Source organism: Acomys minous, assembly GCF_964271855.1.
Source record: "Acomys minous genome assembly, chromosome: 6".
Classification (NCBI taxonomy): domain Eukaryota; kingdom Metazoa; phylum Chordata; class Mammalia; order Rodentia; family Muridae; genus Acomys; species Acomys minous.
This window is the reverse complement of record NC_140487.1, coordinates 123,526,906-123,545,770: the sequence shown is the minus strand read 5'-3', so window position 1 is coordinate 123,545,770 and position 18,865 is coordinate 123,526,906. Positions and strand designations below refer to the sequence as shown.

The window sequence follows — 18,865 nt, the reverse complement described above, 5'->3', positions numbered from 1 at the left end:
GTATGCACAAGGTCCTGGGTTCCATCCCCAACATGAAAGTAAGTGAGCAGGTAAGGGCATTTGTAATTTAGCCTAATGCTGCGGTTTGTGCGCCTCTAACTTCAGCGCTTGAGAATAGATAGGACTGTTGCAAGTTCGTCCCCTGTGTGGCCCATATAGCAAGCTCCAGGCCAGCCAGGACTGTATAGTGAACCCTGTCACAATAACAAAAGAGGGCCAGGCAAGATGGCCCACCGGGTAAAGGCACTTGCTGCAAAACCTAACAACTTGATCCCGAGGACCCACATGGTAGGAGAGAACTGACTCCTACATGTCACCTTCTGACCTCCAAAGCTTGGGGTGGTGTATGTGTGCCCCTCACTCGACATGTACACACTCTGGTAAATAAATGTTAAAAAACCACAGGAGCCAGGCGTGGTGGCACACGCCTTTAATCCCAGCACTCGGGAGGCAGAGGCAGGTGGATCACTGTGAGTTCGAGGCCAGCCTGGTCTACAAAGCAAGTCCAGGCCACCCAAGGCTACACAGAGAGACCCTATCTCAAAAAACAAAACAAAACCAAAAAACAACAGAATGAAAACAAACACAAAAGCCTGGGGGAGGGTGTCCTGATTAAGGACATTTACATGTCCGGAAGCAACCTCTACTTTTTATATTTTCTAGGGAAGGGGTCTTGCTCTGTAACCCATGCTAGCCGCGAACTAGAGATCCTCCTGCCTCGGGTCTTCAGAGCGAAAATTACAGGCATGTTCCATGGCTAGCTTTACTGGGATAGACTCTGCAAATCAACCTGGGAAGATCCAAGGTGTCTGTATTCCTTCTGTCAGGGAAAGCCTTCAGTCTTCTTGCCAACGAGTTGATGAACAACAAACTAACTCATGAACCCTGAACCTCTGGAAAGCACGCCTCAGTCACCTTTGCCCCTCGCTCACAGCTGGGCTGTTCACTTCATTCTTACGTGAGTTATGTGGCTGGCGCAGGTTGTCTAAGGCGGTTTTTCTCCAGATGCTGCTTGCCACCTGCTGCCACCTGCTGCCACCTGCTGTCACTGCTAACTGAACCCAGGGGCAGGCTGGGAAATCCAGCTGGGCCAGTGATAGTGTAACAAATTACCAGAGCCCTCTGACTGGGGCCTCACCCCAGAAGCTACCAGGCTCCTCCTTCCCATGGGCCACCCAGCAGCCTCACACGCCCTGCTACTGCCGAGCTGATTGTGAAGCCACTGGCCGCGGCCACGTGTGGTGCCCACGTGCCATCACGCCTGTCCTGATGAACACCCTGGAGGAAGTCACCCAGGTGTTTCTCAGTCCCAAGCCTGGTGGTTGGGTTTGTAATTTTGTTGACTGTTGATTCCTATTTACTGTACAAGTGTAATTTATCATTTGTAGTATGAAAACTAAGAGAAAATCCAACTGTTTGCTATTAAGGCAGACATTAAAATGATTTGCAAGGAGGTAGAATAATGGCACCATTCTTACAAAACATCTTAAAACATAAACATACAAAAAAATTTTTTTGAGTCATCGTCTTGGCCTGGTCTTGAGGTCTTAAGCTTAGCACACCTGGCAGTTGTTTTGTTTTCTGGCTGCTGGTTATCTTTCATTAAAACCATTTGTGTGTGTGTGTGTGTGTGTGTGTGTGTGTGTGTGTGTGTGTGGTGTGTGTGTGTGGTGTGTGTGTGGTGTGTGTGTGTGTGGTGTGTGTGGTGTGTGTGTGTGTGTGGTATGTGTGTGTGTGTGGTGTGTGTGTGTGTGTGTGTGTGGTGTGTGTGTGTGTGTGTGGTGTGTGAGTGTGTGTGGTGTGTGTGTGTGGTGTGTGTGTGTGTATATGTGTGGTGTGTGTGTGGTGTGTGTGTGTGGTGTATGTGTGTGTGGTGTGTGTGTGTGGTGTGTGTGTGTGGTGTGTGTGTGTGTGTGTGTGTGTGTGTGTGTGGTGTGTGTGTGGTGTGTGTGTGGTGTGTGTGTGTGTGGTGTGTGTGTGTGGTGTGTATGTGTGTGTGTGTGTGTGGTGTGTGTGTGTGTGTGGTGTGTGTGTGTGTGGTGTGTGTGTGTGTGTATGTGTGTATATGTGTGGTGTGTGGTGTGTGTGTGTGGTGTGTGTGGTGTGTGTGTGTGTGTATATGTGTGGTGTGTGTGTGTGTGTGTGGTGTGTGTGTGTGTGGTGTATGTGTGTGTGGTGTGTGTGTGTGGTGTGTGTGTGTGGTGTGTGTGTGTGGTGTGTGTGTGGTGTGTGTGTGTGTGTGTGTGTGTGTGGTGTGTGTGTGGTGTGTGTGTGTGTGTGGTGTGTGTGTGTGGTGTGTGTGTGTGTGGTGTGTATGTGTGTGTGTGTGTGTGTGGTGTGTGTGTGTGTGGTGTGTGTGTGGTGTGTGTGTGTGTGTGTGTGTGTGTGGTGTGTGTGTGGTGTGTGTGTGTGTGTGGTGTGTATGTGTGTGTGTGTGTGTGTGTGTGGTGTGTGTGTGTGTGTGTGGTGTGTGTGTGGTGTGTGTGTGTGTGTGTGTGTGTGTTTCCATACCATATGCATGCAGTACCCAGGGAAGCCAGAAGAGGACCTTGGGTCTCCTAGAAGGGAAGATGCAGCCAGCTATGAGCTGCCCGCTGTGGAAAGCAAACCCAGGTCTTCTGTAAAGCTGATCACTGCCAAGACTGAAACACTGAGGTTTTTTTTTTTTAAAGAGAAACTGGTTTTGATCACAAATGGTGGGAGAAAAATGGGGTCCTGTCCACTGTTCTCGACTCTCCACATCCGGGCCATGGCACACGAGTACCACCCTCTCAAATGAATATGCAAATGAAAAATATGAGAGAACCATTGGCTGAAAGTATGCCCGCCTCCGGCTCCCCAGCAAAGGTTGTAGCTGGGTGTCCTGGTGTGTGGCTATAAGCCTAGCACTTGGGAGGCTGAGGCAGGAGGATCACTAAAAGTTTGAGGTCAGTGTGGGCTACAGAGTGAGACCTTGTCTCAAAAGCAAATAGAAACAAACTGAAACAAAACAATCAGGGTCGTGTTACACATAAATACTCCAGGCTAGCCTCAAATTGGTAATCCTCCTGCCTCAGCATGGCGAGTATTAGAGTATAGTTAGGAGTCCCTATATCCATAAGTTAGAATTTTTTTTTGTTTGTATGTGTGCTGTGAATGAACCCAGGACCTTGATCTTGCCAGGCCAGTGCCCTACCACTTAGCTATATTCCTATCTCTCTTTTTATGTTTTGTTTTGAAATAGGGTATGCCCGAGCCAATCAAGAACACATTGTGTACTCCAAGCAGACCTTGAACTTGCAACCCTCTTGCCTTGGCTTATCAAGTACCTGATATCATAGGTGTGTTCCACCAGGCCCAGCTTAGGTTAAGATTTTTTTAAAAGATGTACTTATTTATGTACATGAACACTATTTGCATGTACGCCTGCATGACAGAAGAGAGCATCAGACAGAAAAGGGCATCAAATCTCATTCTAGATGCCTGTGAGCCACCATGTGGGTGCTGGGAATCGAACTCAGAACCTCTGGGCAAGCAGCCAGTCAGTGCTCTTAACCACTGACTTATCTCTCTAGCCCAGGTTAAGATTTTTAATTTACAAAAAAAAGAAAAATAATATTTTTAAATTGCATGTGTGTGTGTGTGTGTGTGTGTGTGTGTGTGTGTGTGTGTGTGTAAGCATATACCTGCATGCATGTGCTCTGGAGGAATCTGTGCTTTCATCATGTGGTTTCCTGAGACAGAACTGAGGTTGTCAGGCTTGGTGGCAAATGCCTTTACTTGCTGAGCCATCTTATTAGACCTATGTGTGGATTGTTAGCTGTGATTTATTGACCAGAGTTTGTTATTTCTTCTTGTTATTGGAAACCTATCCTGAGTGCTCATGATCAGTGGAAAAAGAGACTATGCCAGCTCACAGCTGACATCTTCTGGAAGTTTTCTATTTCTTGAAAAGCTTCTGCAGTGAAAACTAAAGGCAGAGCCAAGTTGGGTGAGGCCATGACAACACGGATGAGTCCCCAGGTGCTCTGGGGGGGTATGGGGGGCATGGGATGGGAGGAGTCAGAGGATGGGGATGAGGAGCGAGGACTCATTGTTGAGTGAAGTTCGCCCAAGGGCTACAGTTTTCCCTTGGTGTGGCTACTTCTCCCCCCACCACTCTGCCGTGGACCTCTTCTCTTTGGCTGGCCTGAGCTAACTATTGTAGATCAGGCTGGCCTCAAACTCACAGAGATCCGTCTGGCTCTACTTTCTGAGGAGTGGAACCAAAGATGCGCACCACCTCTGGCAACAGCCGGCTCCAGGCCGCTCTGGCTGCTTATGAACGCTAGGGATTTGCTCACATTCACACAAATCTTCCCTCCATCCCTATCCTGCATTTGGCAGGCTAGAAGGCCACTCCAACACCGACTAGAAGGAGACACATGAGGCAGAGTGCAGGAGGCTCTCACCCTCCCTCTGAAGGACACTCCTGGCTGTGCCTGGCAAAGGTTGGCTGTTGGGGAAAGCCACTAGAGTGGCTTTAAAAGCGTCTCCATTTCTAAACAATTAGGGAGAGAGAATTTTCTAAACCAATGCAGCACACTCCAGGCAGCCTAGCCTGAGAAGGCAGTAGGTGAGGTTTGCGAGCCAGTTCCATAACCTCTTTAAGACCACAAATCGCAGTTTAAAAAAAAAAGAAAAAGAAATTGGACTGGAAAGATAGATGGCTCAGCAGGTAAGAGCACTGGCTGCTCTTCCAGAGGATCCAGGCTCAATTCCCAGCACCCACATGACAGCTCACAACTGTTAGTAACTGTAGTTCCAGACGACCTGGCATCCACACACAGACATCCATGAAGGCAAACCCCCAATGCATATAATGTTAAAAAACAAATTAATTCAAAAAACAAAACAAAACAAGATGAAATCTATTGTTAAACTTGGTCCTCCCACACATGCACAGATGAACGACCGAAACAGCACTTTGTGAGAACTTTCTGTCCTCGTGACGTAGGACAGTCCGTCAAACAAAGGCACACCGCTGACTACCCTCCTACCCGCCGTCATCTTAGCCCCTGCCGAGATACTGAGAAAAAGCACTGGACAGGAAGAACCCTGGAAACTCAGGTTCATAGTTTCCTCTTAGAAAGAACAGCCCTCATGGGCTAAGAGCTGTGGCCCAGTGATAGAGCACTTCTCTAGCTTTCACAGGGTCCCAGGTTCAATCCCTACCTTGGGGGGAAAAAAGCAAAAGACGTCTTCCCCTGCAGGAAGCATTGTTGTGAAGGTTGGCCCACTGCCCAGCCTTGAGGACGAGGCACAAACTCAAGGGCCTGCGTAGGGTCAGCTCCAGTTCTGTGCTGCCGAGGGCCCAGACTGCACTGGACCCCCGAGAGTCGCCAGGGAAGGGTTCCTTACCTGCACATATTCCAACCAGAAGTCTGGAAATAATTATAATCTCAAATGATTTGAAGATTTTGCTGCACCCCATTAAGATGGCCGGCACGATGGAGAAGATGTTGTTGAACAGTAAGGCCCCTTTTCTGTGGAGGGGTGGGTGAAAGTCAGGTTAGCTTAAGGAGTCACCCACTCATCCCATCATACACTGTCAGCGATTCATTCGGCCAACAAACACTCATTAATGTCCACTCTGAGCAGCGTCCCCCTAGTTGTGGCAGTGAGAGTCACTGGGACCCGAGGCTGGCAGAGGTCAGCTGCATACCCTGTGGGAGCAAAGGACAGAGGGTGTGGGTGGTGGGAACAGGGGGAAATGGAATAACAGGCAAGAAGATAAATCTGGTGCGCTGACCCTGGCCTGCAGTCCTAGCACTCAGAACACTGTGGTATGTGCGTCACTGGAGCCCAGCGCTTCAGACAAAACCTGGGGCCATGGAGGCTGGACATGTGGTTGGACAGTAGGGTGGTTGCCTGGCATGTGTTGAGGCCTGAGTTCAGTTCCAGCGCAACAATCAAAGGACCTTAAGACTGTGGATCAGAGAGATGGTTCAGTGGTTAAGACCACTCTGCTCTTTCAGAGGACCCAGGTTCAATTCTCAGCACCCACACGGCATCTCACAGTCATCTGTAACTCCAGATCCAGGAAATCTGGTTCCTTCTTCTGGTCTCTCTGGGCATCAGACACACATGTAGGCAATATACTCACACATAAAATAAAATGAAGAATAAAAATAACCCAAACAAACAAATAAAAATAAATCTAGACACAGATTTTGTAGTCTTAACAAAATTTCAATAAGATAATAGATGAAAATGTAAAACTAGAAAATTCTAGAAATATAAAGTCTAGGTGGCTTTGAGTAGCATTTTCAGGGGCCTGAGGAGGTGGCTCAGAGGTTAAGAGCACCAATTGCTCTTCCAGAGGTCCTGAGTTCAATTCCCAGCAACCACCTGGTGACTCACAACCATCTATAATATGATCTAATGTTGTTTTCTGGCATGCATGTGTACATGTAGACAGAGCACTGTATAAATAGTAAATAAAATAAATCTTAAAAAAAAGAGAGATGTGTTTTCAGATACAATGTCAAAGTGCAATGCACGAAAGAACTAATGCTTAAAATGAAGAAAAAGGAGCTGAGAAACACAAGAATTAAAATTTTTAAAATCCAATTTGGACAAAAGGAAAGGGTGAACAATAGTCTTAAATGCCAACATATGGGCTGGAAAGATGGCTCAGAGGTTAAGAGCACTGCCTGTTCTTCCAAAGGTCCTGAGTTCAATTCCCAGCAACCACATGGTGGCTCACAACCATCTACAATGAGATCTGGTGCCCTCTTCTGGTGGGCAGACACACATGAGGGCAGAATACTGTATAAATAATAAAACAAATCTTTTTTTTAAAAGAAGAAGAAAGAGAGAAAATAAATGCCAAAATATAAACTGATGTAAAAATATAACAAACACAGGGGTATTAGAAAGAGGTAAACAGAGCCAGGCATAGTGTCTCATATCCTAAACTCTGTAATCTCACATTTTAGGAGGATTATTTTCCAAAACCCTACCTCAGGAAGGAGGAGAGAGAGGGAGAGAGAGAGAGAGAGAGAGAGAGAGAGAGAGAGAGAGAGAGAGAGAGAGAGAAGAAGAAGAAGAAGAAGAAGAAGAAGAAGAAGAAGAAGAAGAAGAAGGGAAGGAAGGAAGGAAGGAAGGAAGGAAGGAAGGAAAAAGAGCAAAGCATGCCAGGCAGTGGTAGTGCACATCTTTAATCCTTGCAGAAGCAGGCAGATCTCTATGAGTTCGAGGCCAGCCTGGTCTCTACACAGTGAGTCTAGAACAGCCAAGGCCACACAGAGAAACCCTGTCTGGGGGGGGGGGGGAAAGGGCGTGATAATGATGCTGAGGCGTAACTCTCCACAATGGACGGCTTCAGGCAGGGCTGCAGGAGGGGAAGGACGCAGATCTGTCTGAGGGGCAGGCTACTGACCATGCTCCAGTGAGAACATTTTACTCTTTTTTTTAAAGTTCATTTTTATTGTGTGTGGGGGGAATCACAAAGGTCAGGGGACAAACACAGAAGGAGTGGGAAGTGAGTGTGACTGGGATGCGTGATGTGAACTTTTCAAAGAATCAATAAAAGTGTTATGTTGGAAAAAAAAAACACAAACTGATGAGGAAGGGGGTGGAGAGGTGGCCCAGCAGGGATTCTCTTGCGGAGGACCTGGGTGTGGTCCCCAGCACTCACGTGGCACCTCCAGGTTACCCAGCACCCTCTGCTGGCCTCACCAGGCACCAGATATACAGGCAGTGCACAAACTTAAATGCAGGCCGAACACCCATACACGTAAAATACAAATAATAAATCAATTTTTTAAAAGGTGGAAAGCAATAGAAGAGAGACACTCAACATTTAACTCTTAGCTTCCATGTGCACACATACACACTTGCACTTGCAGTTTGCGTTCACATACCAACACACACACACACACACACACACACACACACACACACACACCAACCTACTCTTCTCTTACCTGCCCAATTTATTCACCAAGGTTCCAACCAGGACAGAGCCCACAAAGCCTCCAAAGGGAAACATGGACACCGTCAGGGACCACAGCAGGGTCAAGGTGAAGGAGTCAAGCATCTCCTCGGTTCTTTCATGGTAGGTGCTATTGTAAAACTGCTTCATGATCTGGGAGACAGAGGGGACAGAACCAGCTGAGCTTGTTTTGGAGAAAGAATTAACACTGGATAATGGGATGGCCCTGCTGGAGATAGAGGCAAAGCTGCCTGGGTAGTGTGTGGGCTGTGACACCCGTGGCAGAACTCTGGCTAGATAACACCTGTGATGTTTCTTCTCATACCCTGGAATGGCGGCAGGTGCTTACAGGTGCTGTGGCCACTGACCTCCCGGTGACTGCACACACTACCGGGCCACAGACAGCGTGTACATGAGAGTCTGAGGTCTGAGGACATGGTCGTTTACCTGACTTGGGTCCTGAGGGGACTTTTCTCTCCTTTCCCTTAAGGGGTAAGGCTGTGTCTGCTCCCTGGGGACCACACACCTCCAGGCCCCTCCCTACCCTACGTCAGCAGGCTGCGGCTCACTTACCACAGTGACCTACCTCTGACGGTGAGTTGACAGCAGCCACGTTGTACCCATATTGAAAGGATGAACCAAAGGCAGATATCAGTGTTGCCAGGGAAAGGACCAAGGTCAGCTTCTGTGAGAGGTAGGGCGGATGCCAGGGATGAGCTGAGAGGTCCCCTGGGGTGCTTTCAGTGAGTGTGCACACAGCCTTGGCCTTCCAGTTACTCTATCCAGACTGACCCACTGAGTTAGACCAGGCTCCCAGTCAGGCACTCCCTCCAACCCCCTGTGTTATCTAGAGGGTTCTCCAACTCCTCAGCTCAGACAACCCTCCCGCCTTGGCCTCCTGAATAGCTGGGACTTCCAGCAAGTGTTTCATCAGCCGGTTCACTGCAACTGGCTCAGCACAGATGCAGCTAGCCCTCTGTAATGCTTTTCCAACGATGTAGCACATACCAGGAGCACCTGGTGTGCGGGTCTGTGCATGCAGGTGTGACCAGGGCTAGGTGCGGACAGCTTTTGATGAGGAACCCACCTTCCCATGGGTTCTAGGCCAGAAGGCTTACCTGCTAAATGCTTTTACCTGATGAGCTATCTAGACATCTTGCGCCCTTTCTTCTTTACAAATATAGTCAACAGCCACTGGGAGGGACTTCGGTCAGTTTCTCTGACCACTTACACTGATACCTATCTCAACTGGCTGTTGGATAGATGGATTGGTGGGTGTATGGATGTGTGGGAATTGGACACTGAGAGGGTCTTGTACATGCTAATTAAGCTTTCCACCACTTAGGGGTTTTTTTTTATTGTTATTTTGTTTTGTTTTGAGACAGGTCTTGTTAAGTTGCCCACGCTGTCCTTGAATTTTTGATCCTCCTGCCTCAGCCTCTTGAGTTCTGGCATTGTAGGCATGAGCTACCATGCTTGGCTTCCTTCTTCCTTCCTTCCTTCCTTTCTTTCTTTCCTAATTTCTGAGACAGTCTCTCTATATAGTCTTGGCTGCCCTGGAACTCACTAAGTAGACCAGGCTGGCCTCGAACTCACAGAGATCTGCCTCAGCCTTGGCCTCCGCCTTGAGTGCTGGTATTAAAAATGCGAGCCACTGCAGCTAGCCCATGCCCGACTTTCAAGAACAGGTCTCAATGGTGGAAGCAGAGTTCTTAGAAGAGTTCTAGGCTTTCATAGCTCTGTCTTCAGCTCTAGAAATTTCTCTCAATCTCCAAGAAGTGAGCTGGTTGGGTGGGAGACCCTCACAACACAGCCATCTCTCACTTCCTCACAAGTAGGTCCCCAACAGTCTCTGCCTTTTCAGGTAGGTGCTTTATGATTGACACTGCCACCAAAAAGAAACAGTCACCAAGTCAGCCCGGTGAGCATGCCTTCACTGTTCACTGGCAGCTTTTAAAACTTAGATTTATTGCCTGGCAGTGGTGGCATGCTCCTTGAATCCCAGCACTCAGGAGGCAGAGGCAGGTAGATCACTGTGAGTTTGAGGCCAGCCTGGACTACAAAGCGAGCCCAGGACAGTTGAGGCTACACAGAGAAACCCTGTCTCGAAAAAAATTCAGATTTTTTATAATTATGTGTATGGGTGTGAGTCTATATGTGGCCATGTGCATGAGAATATAGGTGCCCAGAGGCTAAAAGTGTCAGATCCTCTGCAACTGGAGTTATAGACAGCTGCAAGCTGCCCAGCGTAGGTACTGGGAATTGAACTTGAACCTCAGGAGGAGCAGCAAGCACTCTCAATGCCAAGCCATCTCTTCAGCCCCCTGGCTGCTTTTGTATTCTCTGATGAGCAATAGCTCATGAGGCCACATCCCACCTATGGTACCAAGACGTACCATTTTGCCTCCAAGCTGGGTCCTTTTTCCCTTTTCTTTCCTGGAACTATAGGGCCAACAAGACTGAGCACGAAGCAGCAGTGAAAATAGACTTTTATTCTGGGTCAAAAATAGACGTGGGAAGAAGATTTACACATTAGCGCCCCCCCCCTTAATTTTTTATTTTGAGGTGGGTAGGAGTTTCATTATTGCCCAGGCTGACCTTGAACTTTCTGTAGCCCAGGCTTCCACTGAGTCTGTGTTCCTTGTGTCCCACCCTTCCAAGCAGCAGGAGGGGCCTGGCTTTTATGGCGTGTAGCGTGGTATTTTAACATATACGCACTTTGTAAAATGATCATCAGCGTTTGGCCCATCGATGCGTTCACCGCTGCACACAGCTGTCTTTGCATGTGTGTGGTGGAGGCAGGTAAAATGCACTCCGTGAGCCCCAAGCACTCGAGTTAGCATTAGCTACAATCAGTACAGTCAGGATGCGACTCATCACTGAACCATTAACCTCAGCCACCAGGCCCTGAAGTGCAGTTCCTGGGCTGGCTCACCCTACAGAATAGAAGCATTGTGCTCTTCCCCAGGCGCCTGGCAACCGCTCTTCCAGTCTGCACCCCGGTCTGATAACACAGCTTATGTCCTTCTGTGTTTGACTGCTGCCGCTCGGCATGACCACGAACTTCCAAAACCATCCAGGCCCCAAAGCAATGGACTCCATTTTCTGAGAACCACTAACTGTTTCCGTACATCGTTAAGTCATTTCATAAGTGTGTTATTCTCACCTCAGCTTTCTTCCTTTCCTTTCCTTTTTTCCACATCCTTTCTTTCAAAGAGAGGGAGGAAAAGAATTTGAGTATAGGATGTAGCTGAGTGACAGAGCATTTGCTGAGCATGGACAAGGTCCTGGAATCCATCCTTAGTACCCAACTCTCCCCCAGATTACTGGGGAAACATCTTGAGGCGTCAGTGAAATACACGCCGCCAGGGCTGACCCTGTTGTTGGGTGTGACTCGAGGACACCGGGAAGGAGTGTCACAACCTGCTCTATAGTAAGTGTCACACATGGTGCGTTATTCAGTTAATACAAAACAACAGTGAGGCCCTGGGGAGGACAGAGAGGAGGTGATTCGCTCCAGGACACTAAAGCAGCTGTGGCGGACACCTTACAGAACATGTTTTCATTGTCCAAAGCATTATTGTGTGGGAGAAAGAGGAAATTTCATTCAACAATTCTTAAGTAGTCTCGAGCTACACACCTACTGAGGGAAAGTCGGGCCCAACTGCTGTCCTGCACCTTCCCAGAAGACCAGGCGGTCTCTGTCTCCCTGGGTGTCTCCTAATCCCCTGGGCTTCATGCCTGGACACCTGAGGGGCAGGAGGCAGCTGAGGGTCAACCCATGCCCCATGCTAGTGGCTGTCTGAGTTGTTTCCTCCCAGAGGGTTCATCTGCAGATCACATGACATGGGGACATCCTTAATCTTTTCATTTCTCTTTGAGCAGCGGCAGGCACAGGATCTCTTGTGACCTTGACCATCCAAGTCCTTAGCCCCAACACCTCCCTGTCTAATATAGGTGCTAACGTTTGACCTGTCAAACCCTGTCAGAGATGACAATCCCGGACAGGTTGGGTGGTAGCATAGGTCTGTAATTTCAGCCCAATAGGAGGCTGGGTGTTGGGGTGGGGGCAGGAGCATGAATTCAAGGCTGGTTTAGACCATTTAGAGAGGCTCTATTTTAAACTGAAGGAGAGAAAATGGCGGCGAGGGTGGGGTGGGGTATAGTTAGGTGGTAGAGCATTTGTGTGAGGCTCTGGGTTTAGCTCTCAAAATCAACAAACTGGAAAATCAACAAACAACAAAACCAGAATGAAAAACAAAACAAAACAAGATAATCCGAGTGAGCTGGGCATGGTAGCGCACGCCTGTAATCCCAGCACTCGAGAGGCAGAGGCAGGCGGATCGCTGTGAGTTTGAGGCCATCCTGGTCTACAAAGCTAGTCCAGGACAACCAAGGCTACACAGAGAGACCCTGTCTCAACATCCCCCCCCAACCAAAAGAAACCCAAAACAAGATAATCCAAGTAAAGTCCTTAAACTCTAAAGCAGTGACTCTGGGCTACAAGGAAGAATGGATTCTGCCTCTAGGGGACATTTGTTTGTTTTACCAGAAAGAAAGTAAGTAGAGGCTGAAATGTTCCTGATCACTCTAGACAGCCACAGAGTTATCCCATGCCCTAGCCTGGTCTACAAAGCGAGTTCAGGACTACCAGGGCTACATAGAGAAATCCTGTCTTGAAAAACCAATAAAATAAAATAAAATAAAATAAAAGAGATTCCGTGCCCAGTGTCAATAGTGAGGTCATTTGCTCCATAGGACAAACCAAGCAGTAATCTTGTCAGGAGGATTTGCTCCTGACCACACACTCCCCATGCATTGTCTAACTGTTCAGGCCCCAGGAGAGCGAGTGGCTATCAGTCCATTTGAGAGATGAGAAGACACTAAAATAAAAGACTTAAAACAACTAGGTGTGACGGCACACAACTATAATCCTAGCACTGGGGAGGTGGAGGCAGGAGCATCAGGAATTTGAGGTCAGCCTCAGTTGCACAAACTGTCTCAATAGCTAAATGGTTGAAATAAAACATTTTGCTAAAGTCTTGGCCACAGGTCAATGGGAAGGAGCTGGAACAGTTAACAGGGGCTTTTCCCTCCCAAACCCTGCCATATGCTGCACCACGTCTTACAGGCCTCAATAAATAATACTTTGCTCGAATTCATAATTCTCCTTATCCGCCAATCCTACTGAAAGGATTAAAATGCAAATTACTTGAAAGTGTTCACTGATCTTTGTTACTTTCTTGGCACAGTGAATTTTTCTCAGTCAAGGAAAGCTACTAATCTCCAGTTGGAATTTGGAACAGAAAAAAAAAAAGGCTGGTTTTTTTGTTTGTTTGTTTGTTTTGTTGTTGTTGTTGTTTGAGAAGCAGGGTCTCTATCCTAGGCTGGATTTGAATTCCTTTTGCAGCTGAAGTTAACCTCAAACTCCACAAATGTGGGCCACACACCTGGTTCACCCTGGACCTCATGCACGCTCTCTACAAGCTGAACCATAGTCCCCAGCCCAATTACAGGCCCTTTCTCGGCAGCTGGTCTAGCGGCAGGATTTCTAAAGGGCATCTGTCTATAAACATCACACTGACACCCTATAAAAAGCCAGCTAGCTGTCCTTTGGGCTTGGGAGCAAGCCACACTCTTCCAGACAGGCCATCTAGCTGAGGGCAGGCCCCTCAATTCCAGAGCCCTGGGGAGTCAGTCCCAAGGAAAGCTGAGCAGGCCCACTGCTCTAGCTGCTGTCAGTCACACACTCACCCCTTTCTTTTCTTGCGCCTCTTTTTCCATCTCTGCTCTGCAAGCGCAGCCTGCGGCTCACCGCCTCAAAGTGCAGTGCTGTGCGGAGAGAAAGAAGACACTTAGGTTGTACTTTGGCCATGCCAGCTCCCAGCCAATTGCATTTTTTATTGCCAGTCTAAAGCAGAATAACCCTTTCAGGCACCGGAAAACTGCTTTCCTTTCACTTCTGCTTTTAAGTTAAACATCCAGAGTTTGGCTAAGCCGGCGGGTCCCCTGAAGTTGCAGACTCAGCGCGGTGCCCAGGAGAAACAGTCCTCAGTGTTTCCCCCGCTATTCAGTCTTCACCAGTCCCGGTCAATCTCTGCCTAGACTTCCCCAACAGAGCGGGTGCCGGTCTGTGGTCAGACCCTGAGAGAATTATCCAGCCGGTGGTATCTGGTTCCTGCGCGCAGTTGCAGCTCAGCGTGACCAACCAACGCTCATCTTCAGTCCTAAGAGCACGAGGCTGAGCTGAGTAAGGGAGGGGGAGGGGTGGGAGCAAAGCTACACGGGACCCTGTGTGCCTGGAAGGGAGCCAGCGCCTCTATCGGGTCCTTCTCATCCCGAATGGTCCAGTGGGCAGCAGGAACCAGGGCCCTTGCTTGCCCCAAGGCCACCTTCAGGCCATTCTTGGAAGGTATTCAATAGATATGTCTACTGTGTCCCCTGAAGAACCTGTCCTGAGACGCGGACCCAGCCAAGCCACAGCCAAAAGGGTCTCGGGGACACAGTGCACTCGGTGCATTTGGGTTGGGAATGTGCGGATAGCTCTTCATGGTTTTCAGACTGTACCCTCTAGTTATCCGCCCCCGCACTCTCCCCCGACCCCCATCATCGGTGGCAGAAGGATCCAGCCTGCTCGGCCTTTCCTGGCTCTCCTCTGCCCTTGCTTCTGTGGCTTCTGGATGAGAAAGAAAATTTGCCATCGTAGCTTAGCTTTGGCATTTGTTTTATACTTTTATTTATTTTTATTTTCCTTTTATTTTTGGTTTTTGTTGTTGTTGTTGTTTGGTTGGTTTGGTTTTTGGGTTTTTTTGTTTGTTTGTTTGTTTGTTTTGTCTTGTTTTGTTTGAGACAGGGTTTCTCTGTGTAGCCTTGGCTGTCCTAGACTCACTTTGTAGACCAGGCTGGCCTCGAACTCACAGCGATCCACCTGCCTCTGCCTCCCGAGTGCTGGGATATTTATTTTGTAGTTATTTTTATTTTGAGACAGGGTTTCATTCTGTAGTCCAGGCTGTTCTGGAATCCACTACATAGCTCAGGCTGGCCTTGAACCTGAGATGCTCTTGCCTCAGCTTCCCAAATGTTAGAGTTACAGCTCTGAGCCGCCAGCTTTAGTAAACACCAATGAACCCACGGACATTTTGGACAGTTACAGATCACAGAGTGAGGCGTGTGGAAGGAACACGTGTGGCTAATTACTAATATGTCCAGGAAGTTTTGGAGCCACCTCTGATAGAGAAAAAGCAGTGGCTCAGGTGCAGTACCGAGGGGCTGGACTCTAGGGGCCTCCTTTGATAGCCTCCTCTTCCGGAAACAACAGTTTGGTCCACTGTGAGGAAAGGTATGGATACCCATAGCCCACCAAGTGTCCTCTCAGGCCTCTTTCACATTGAGTTGTTTTCAAAACGTTTTAAAAGATGTATTTCATTTTATGTGTTTTCCTTTCATTTATGTGTACACAACTATGTGGTACTGAAGGAGAGATAAACCTGTTTTTTATATGATCCCAAGTGCGGGATCGGAACGGTCTTGTGAGAGAACAGGTGAGGTTAATCCACTAGAAGGCAAACCACCTCGTGCGGGAGCTTGATTGTTGCCAGCTGGAAAGATCTGTGAACAGACTCTGGGAGGAGATATATAAATGAGCCCAAAACAGGAGGCGGGGCCTTTTGGAGACTTGGGATAGTTTTGGCTGTTCATCATTCCACTTTGAGACGCTCCTAACTTTGAGACACTCCTAGAGAGAACCACTCGAGGGAAGGCTTCAGGGCTCCGGGTTCCTGCTGAGGTTCCAGGTTCTGGTTACTCCAGGTTCCAGCAGAAGAAATCCTGCTGGCAATGCCAGGAGAATCGTTCTTCGGAACTGATATCCTTACGGTTTTGTTATTCTTTAATCCTCTTTTCCCATTGTTTTGGTTAGTCAGGTTATAAGGGACGTACACTCAGTTAATAAGTTTGTAATAAAATATATTGGCTAAGAATATTGAGCCTACAAGGTGCCTGGTGCCCACTAAGGTCAGAAGAGGGTGACAAATCCCCTGGAATTAGACTTACTTGTATGGTTACTAGCCACCTTGGGGGTGCTGGGAACCAAGCACTGGTTCTCTGAAAGGAGAACAAACTCTCTTAACTGCTGAGTCATCTCTCCAGCCCCTAAGTTGCTTCTAAATGTGGAGATACGTTTGCTAACAATTCTGGGGTGAAGATTTAGGTCTCAGGTCTCAACTCCAAAATCATGGTCGGTAACACAACACCAAAACCTTGTCAGAATACAGTTTTAGAATAAGAGTCTTGCCCAGTGGAACTGGAGAGATGGTGCAATGGTTAAGGACTACTGGTTGCTCTTCCAGGGGTCCTGAGTTCAATTCCCAGCAACATGGTGGCTCACAACCATCTATCATAGGATCTGATGCCCTCTTCTGCCATGCAGATGTACAGGAAGAACACTCATATAATAAATAGATAGATAGATAGATAGATAGATAGATAGATAGATAGATAGATAGATATTTTTAAGAGTCTTGCCCAGTATGGTGGCACAGACTGTAATCTCTTCAGCATTTGGGAGGAGGAAATAGGCGATCAGAAGATCAAAGTCATAGTTGGAGAGACAGCCTGGGCTAGGTGGGGCCATATCTAAACCAAAAACAAACTTAAGAAAGAAGAGGGAAGGGAGAGAAGAGGGGAGACAAACTAAAAATTTGGAAACTGATTTTTCTGGACGTGAGTTTATGTATGATTTTCCTTTTAGTCGTGTTTTTATTTACCCAGCCTTTTTCTATACCAGAGAGGAGAGATAATGGGCACAAAAATAGCCCTGGCCACTTGGGGCTCGACTCTTGGTAGAGGAAACACAATGCCCTACTTTGCTTCCTGTTGCTGTGATAAAGAACCAGAGGCAACTGAAAAAGGAAAGCGTTTGTTTCAGCTTACAGCTCCTTGTCACAGACCATCCTTAAGAGAAGCCAAGGCAGAAACGCAAGGGGAAAACTAGACTGGGAACTGTTCACTGGCTTGTCTCTTTTCTTTTCTTTTCTTTTCTTTTTTCTCTCTCCCCCTCCCTTCACCCCCCACCCCCCACTCCCTTGCTCTATAGACCAGGCTGGCCTTGAACACACAGAGGTCCTCTGCCTCTGCCTCCCAAGTGCTGGGATGAAAGGTGACTGGCTTGTCTCTATGGCTTTCTTTCCTTTTTTAAAAAAAGTATGTATACATAATATACATGTACACCTGCAGGCCAGAAGAGGGCATCAGATCACATTATAGATGGTTGTGAGCCACCATGTGGTTGCTGGGAATTGAACTCAGGACATTTGGAAGAGCAGCCAGTACTCTGAACCTCTGAGCCATCTCTCCAGCCCGGCTTGCTTTCTTTGTGCATCCCAGCACCTCCAGCCCAAAGGTGGCACCACCCATAATGGGCTGGGCCTTCCCACATCAATCATTATTCAGGCCAATCAGATGAAGGTATTTCCTCAACTGCGGTCCCTCTTCACAAGTCAATTGATTAAAACAAAAACTGAGCAGCAGCGTACAGAGTTTAGCAGAGTGAGCCCATTGAGCAACTCAGAGCTTCCAGTGGCTCTTGGCAAGGGGGGGGGGGGTTGAGCCCGGAAGCGGGTGAAGCTGCAGAATGCTCTGGTGGCGAGGAGTGCCAGACAGGGGACAGTGTGTGCTAATAGCATGTGCTTTGCAATGAAGAAATTGCAAAATGAGGTTGTCTGAGGAGCATAAAGGAGATGGGGGTGGGGGGGAGAAGAGGCAGTGAGATGGACAGGCAGACAGCTGTCAGTGCGGGCAGCCTTGCTTTCTTTTTACCCTTCCTTCCTTCCTTCCTTCCCTCCTTCCTTCCTTCTTTCCCTCCTTTGTGTTTGTTTTTAAGACAGAGTCCCTCTACATAGCCCCAGCTGTCCAGAAACTCACTAGGTAGATGAGACCAGCCTCAAATTTACAGAGCTCTGCCTGCCTCTGCCTCCTAAGCTCAGATGCTTGCTTGTTTTTTCTTTTGTTTTTTGTTTTTGTTTTTAACATAGAGAAAACATTTAGAATTTGGGAGAAGCAGGGTATCCTGGCCTCCTTTCTGTTACTGTGACAAAATAAAAATTGCTGCCCAAAAGCAACTTTGGGGGGGGGAGGGGCTTATTTGGTGTACAGTTCCAGGTTACAGCCCATCAAGGCAGGAACTCAGTCAGCAGTCAGTGACATCATAGTCACAGTCAAGAGCAGAGAGGGGTTAATGCACCCCAAGCTGCCTGCTGCTCTCACGTAGCGTTTTCCTGTTCTGTACAGTGCAGGATTTCCTGCCTAGGGAATGGTACTTCCCACAGTGGACTGGGACTCCCCACGTCAATCAGCAAACAAGACACGCCCCCTAAGGACATGCCTGCCGCAGACCTAACCTGGGCACTTCTTCAGCTGAGACCCTAGGTTGTCACCACAAGCTGACATTTGAAACTAACCATCACACTGGGCATGGCGGTATATGTCCGTCATGCTAGAACCAGGAATACTAAGGCAGGGAGACTTTGAGTGGCAGCTAGGGAGACTTTGAGTGGCAGCTAGTCTGGACTATATACTAAGACTATGTCTCAAAGAAAAGCCATTTGGGAGGGGAACTGGGAGTGTAGTTCAGATGCCCAGCTTGAGTGAGGCCCTGGGCTCATCTGTTGCACTGTAAATGGGGAAAAAAGTTTGATAAAATGATACATGTGATTTTTTTTTGGTGTAGGTTGGGTTTTTTTTTTAATATTCATTTTCATGTCTATGAGTGTGCACATGAGCATGCCTGGTGCCTGGGGAAGCAAAGAGGAAACTATCACATTCCTTAAAATAGGAGTTAATGTAACACTGAGCCACATCTCCAGGCCCTTGGGGGTTGTCTCATGTAACCCAGATTGGCCGTAGGTAGTG

The 18,865-nt window shown here is 48.0% G+C and overlaps 1 protein-coding gene across 2 annotated transcripts in view; it reads right to left on the bottom strand.

The window, feature by feature from the left end:
* Window positions 1-18,865, bottom strand: part of SLC2A5 (solute carrier family 2 member 5) — a 34,275-nt gene that overhangs the window by 10,926 nt on the left and 4,484 nt on the right. Inside the window, exons 1-5 of one of the 2 annotated variants that reach the window (XM_084786745.1) lie at window positions 13,896-14,129; window positions 13,712-13,789; window positions 8,544-8,642; window positions 7,950-8,110; window positions 5,380-5,504 (exon numbers count right to left, since the gene is read on the bottom strand). In XM_084786745.1, coding sequence (XP_084642871.1) covers window positions 5,380-5,504; window positions 7,950-8,110; window positions 8,544-8,642; window positions 13,712-13,741 — 415 coding nt within the window. In that variant the 5' untranslated portion in view covers window positions 13,742-13,789; window positions 13,896-14,129. Of the gene's footprint in view, window positions 1-5,379; window positions 5,505-7,949; window positions 8,111-8,543; window positions 8,643-13,711; window positions 13,790-13,895; window positions 14,130-18,865 lie in introns of those variants that run through there. The other variant, XM_084786744.1, reaches the window with a different exon arrangement.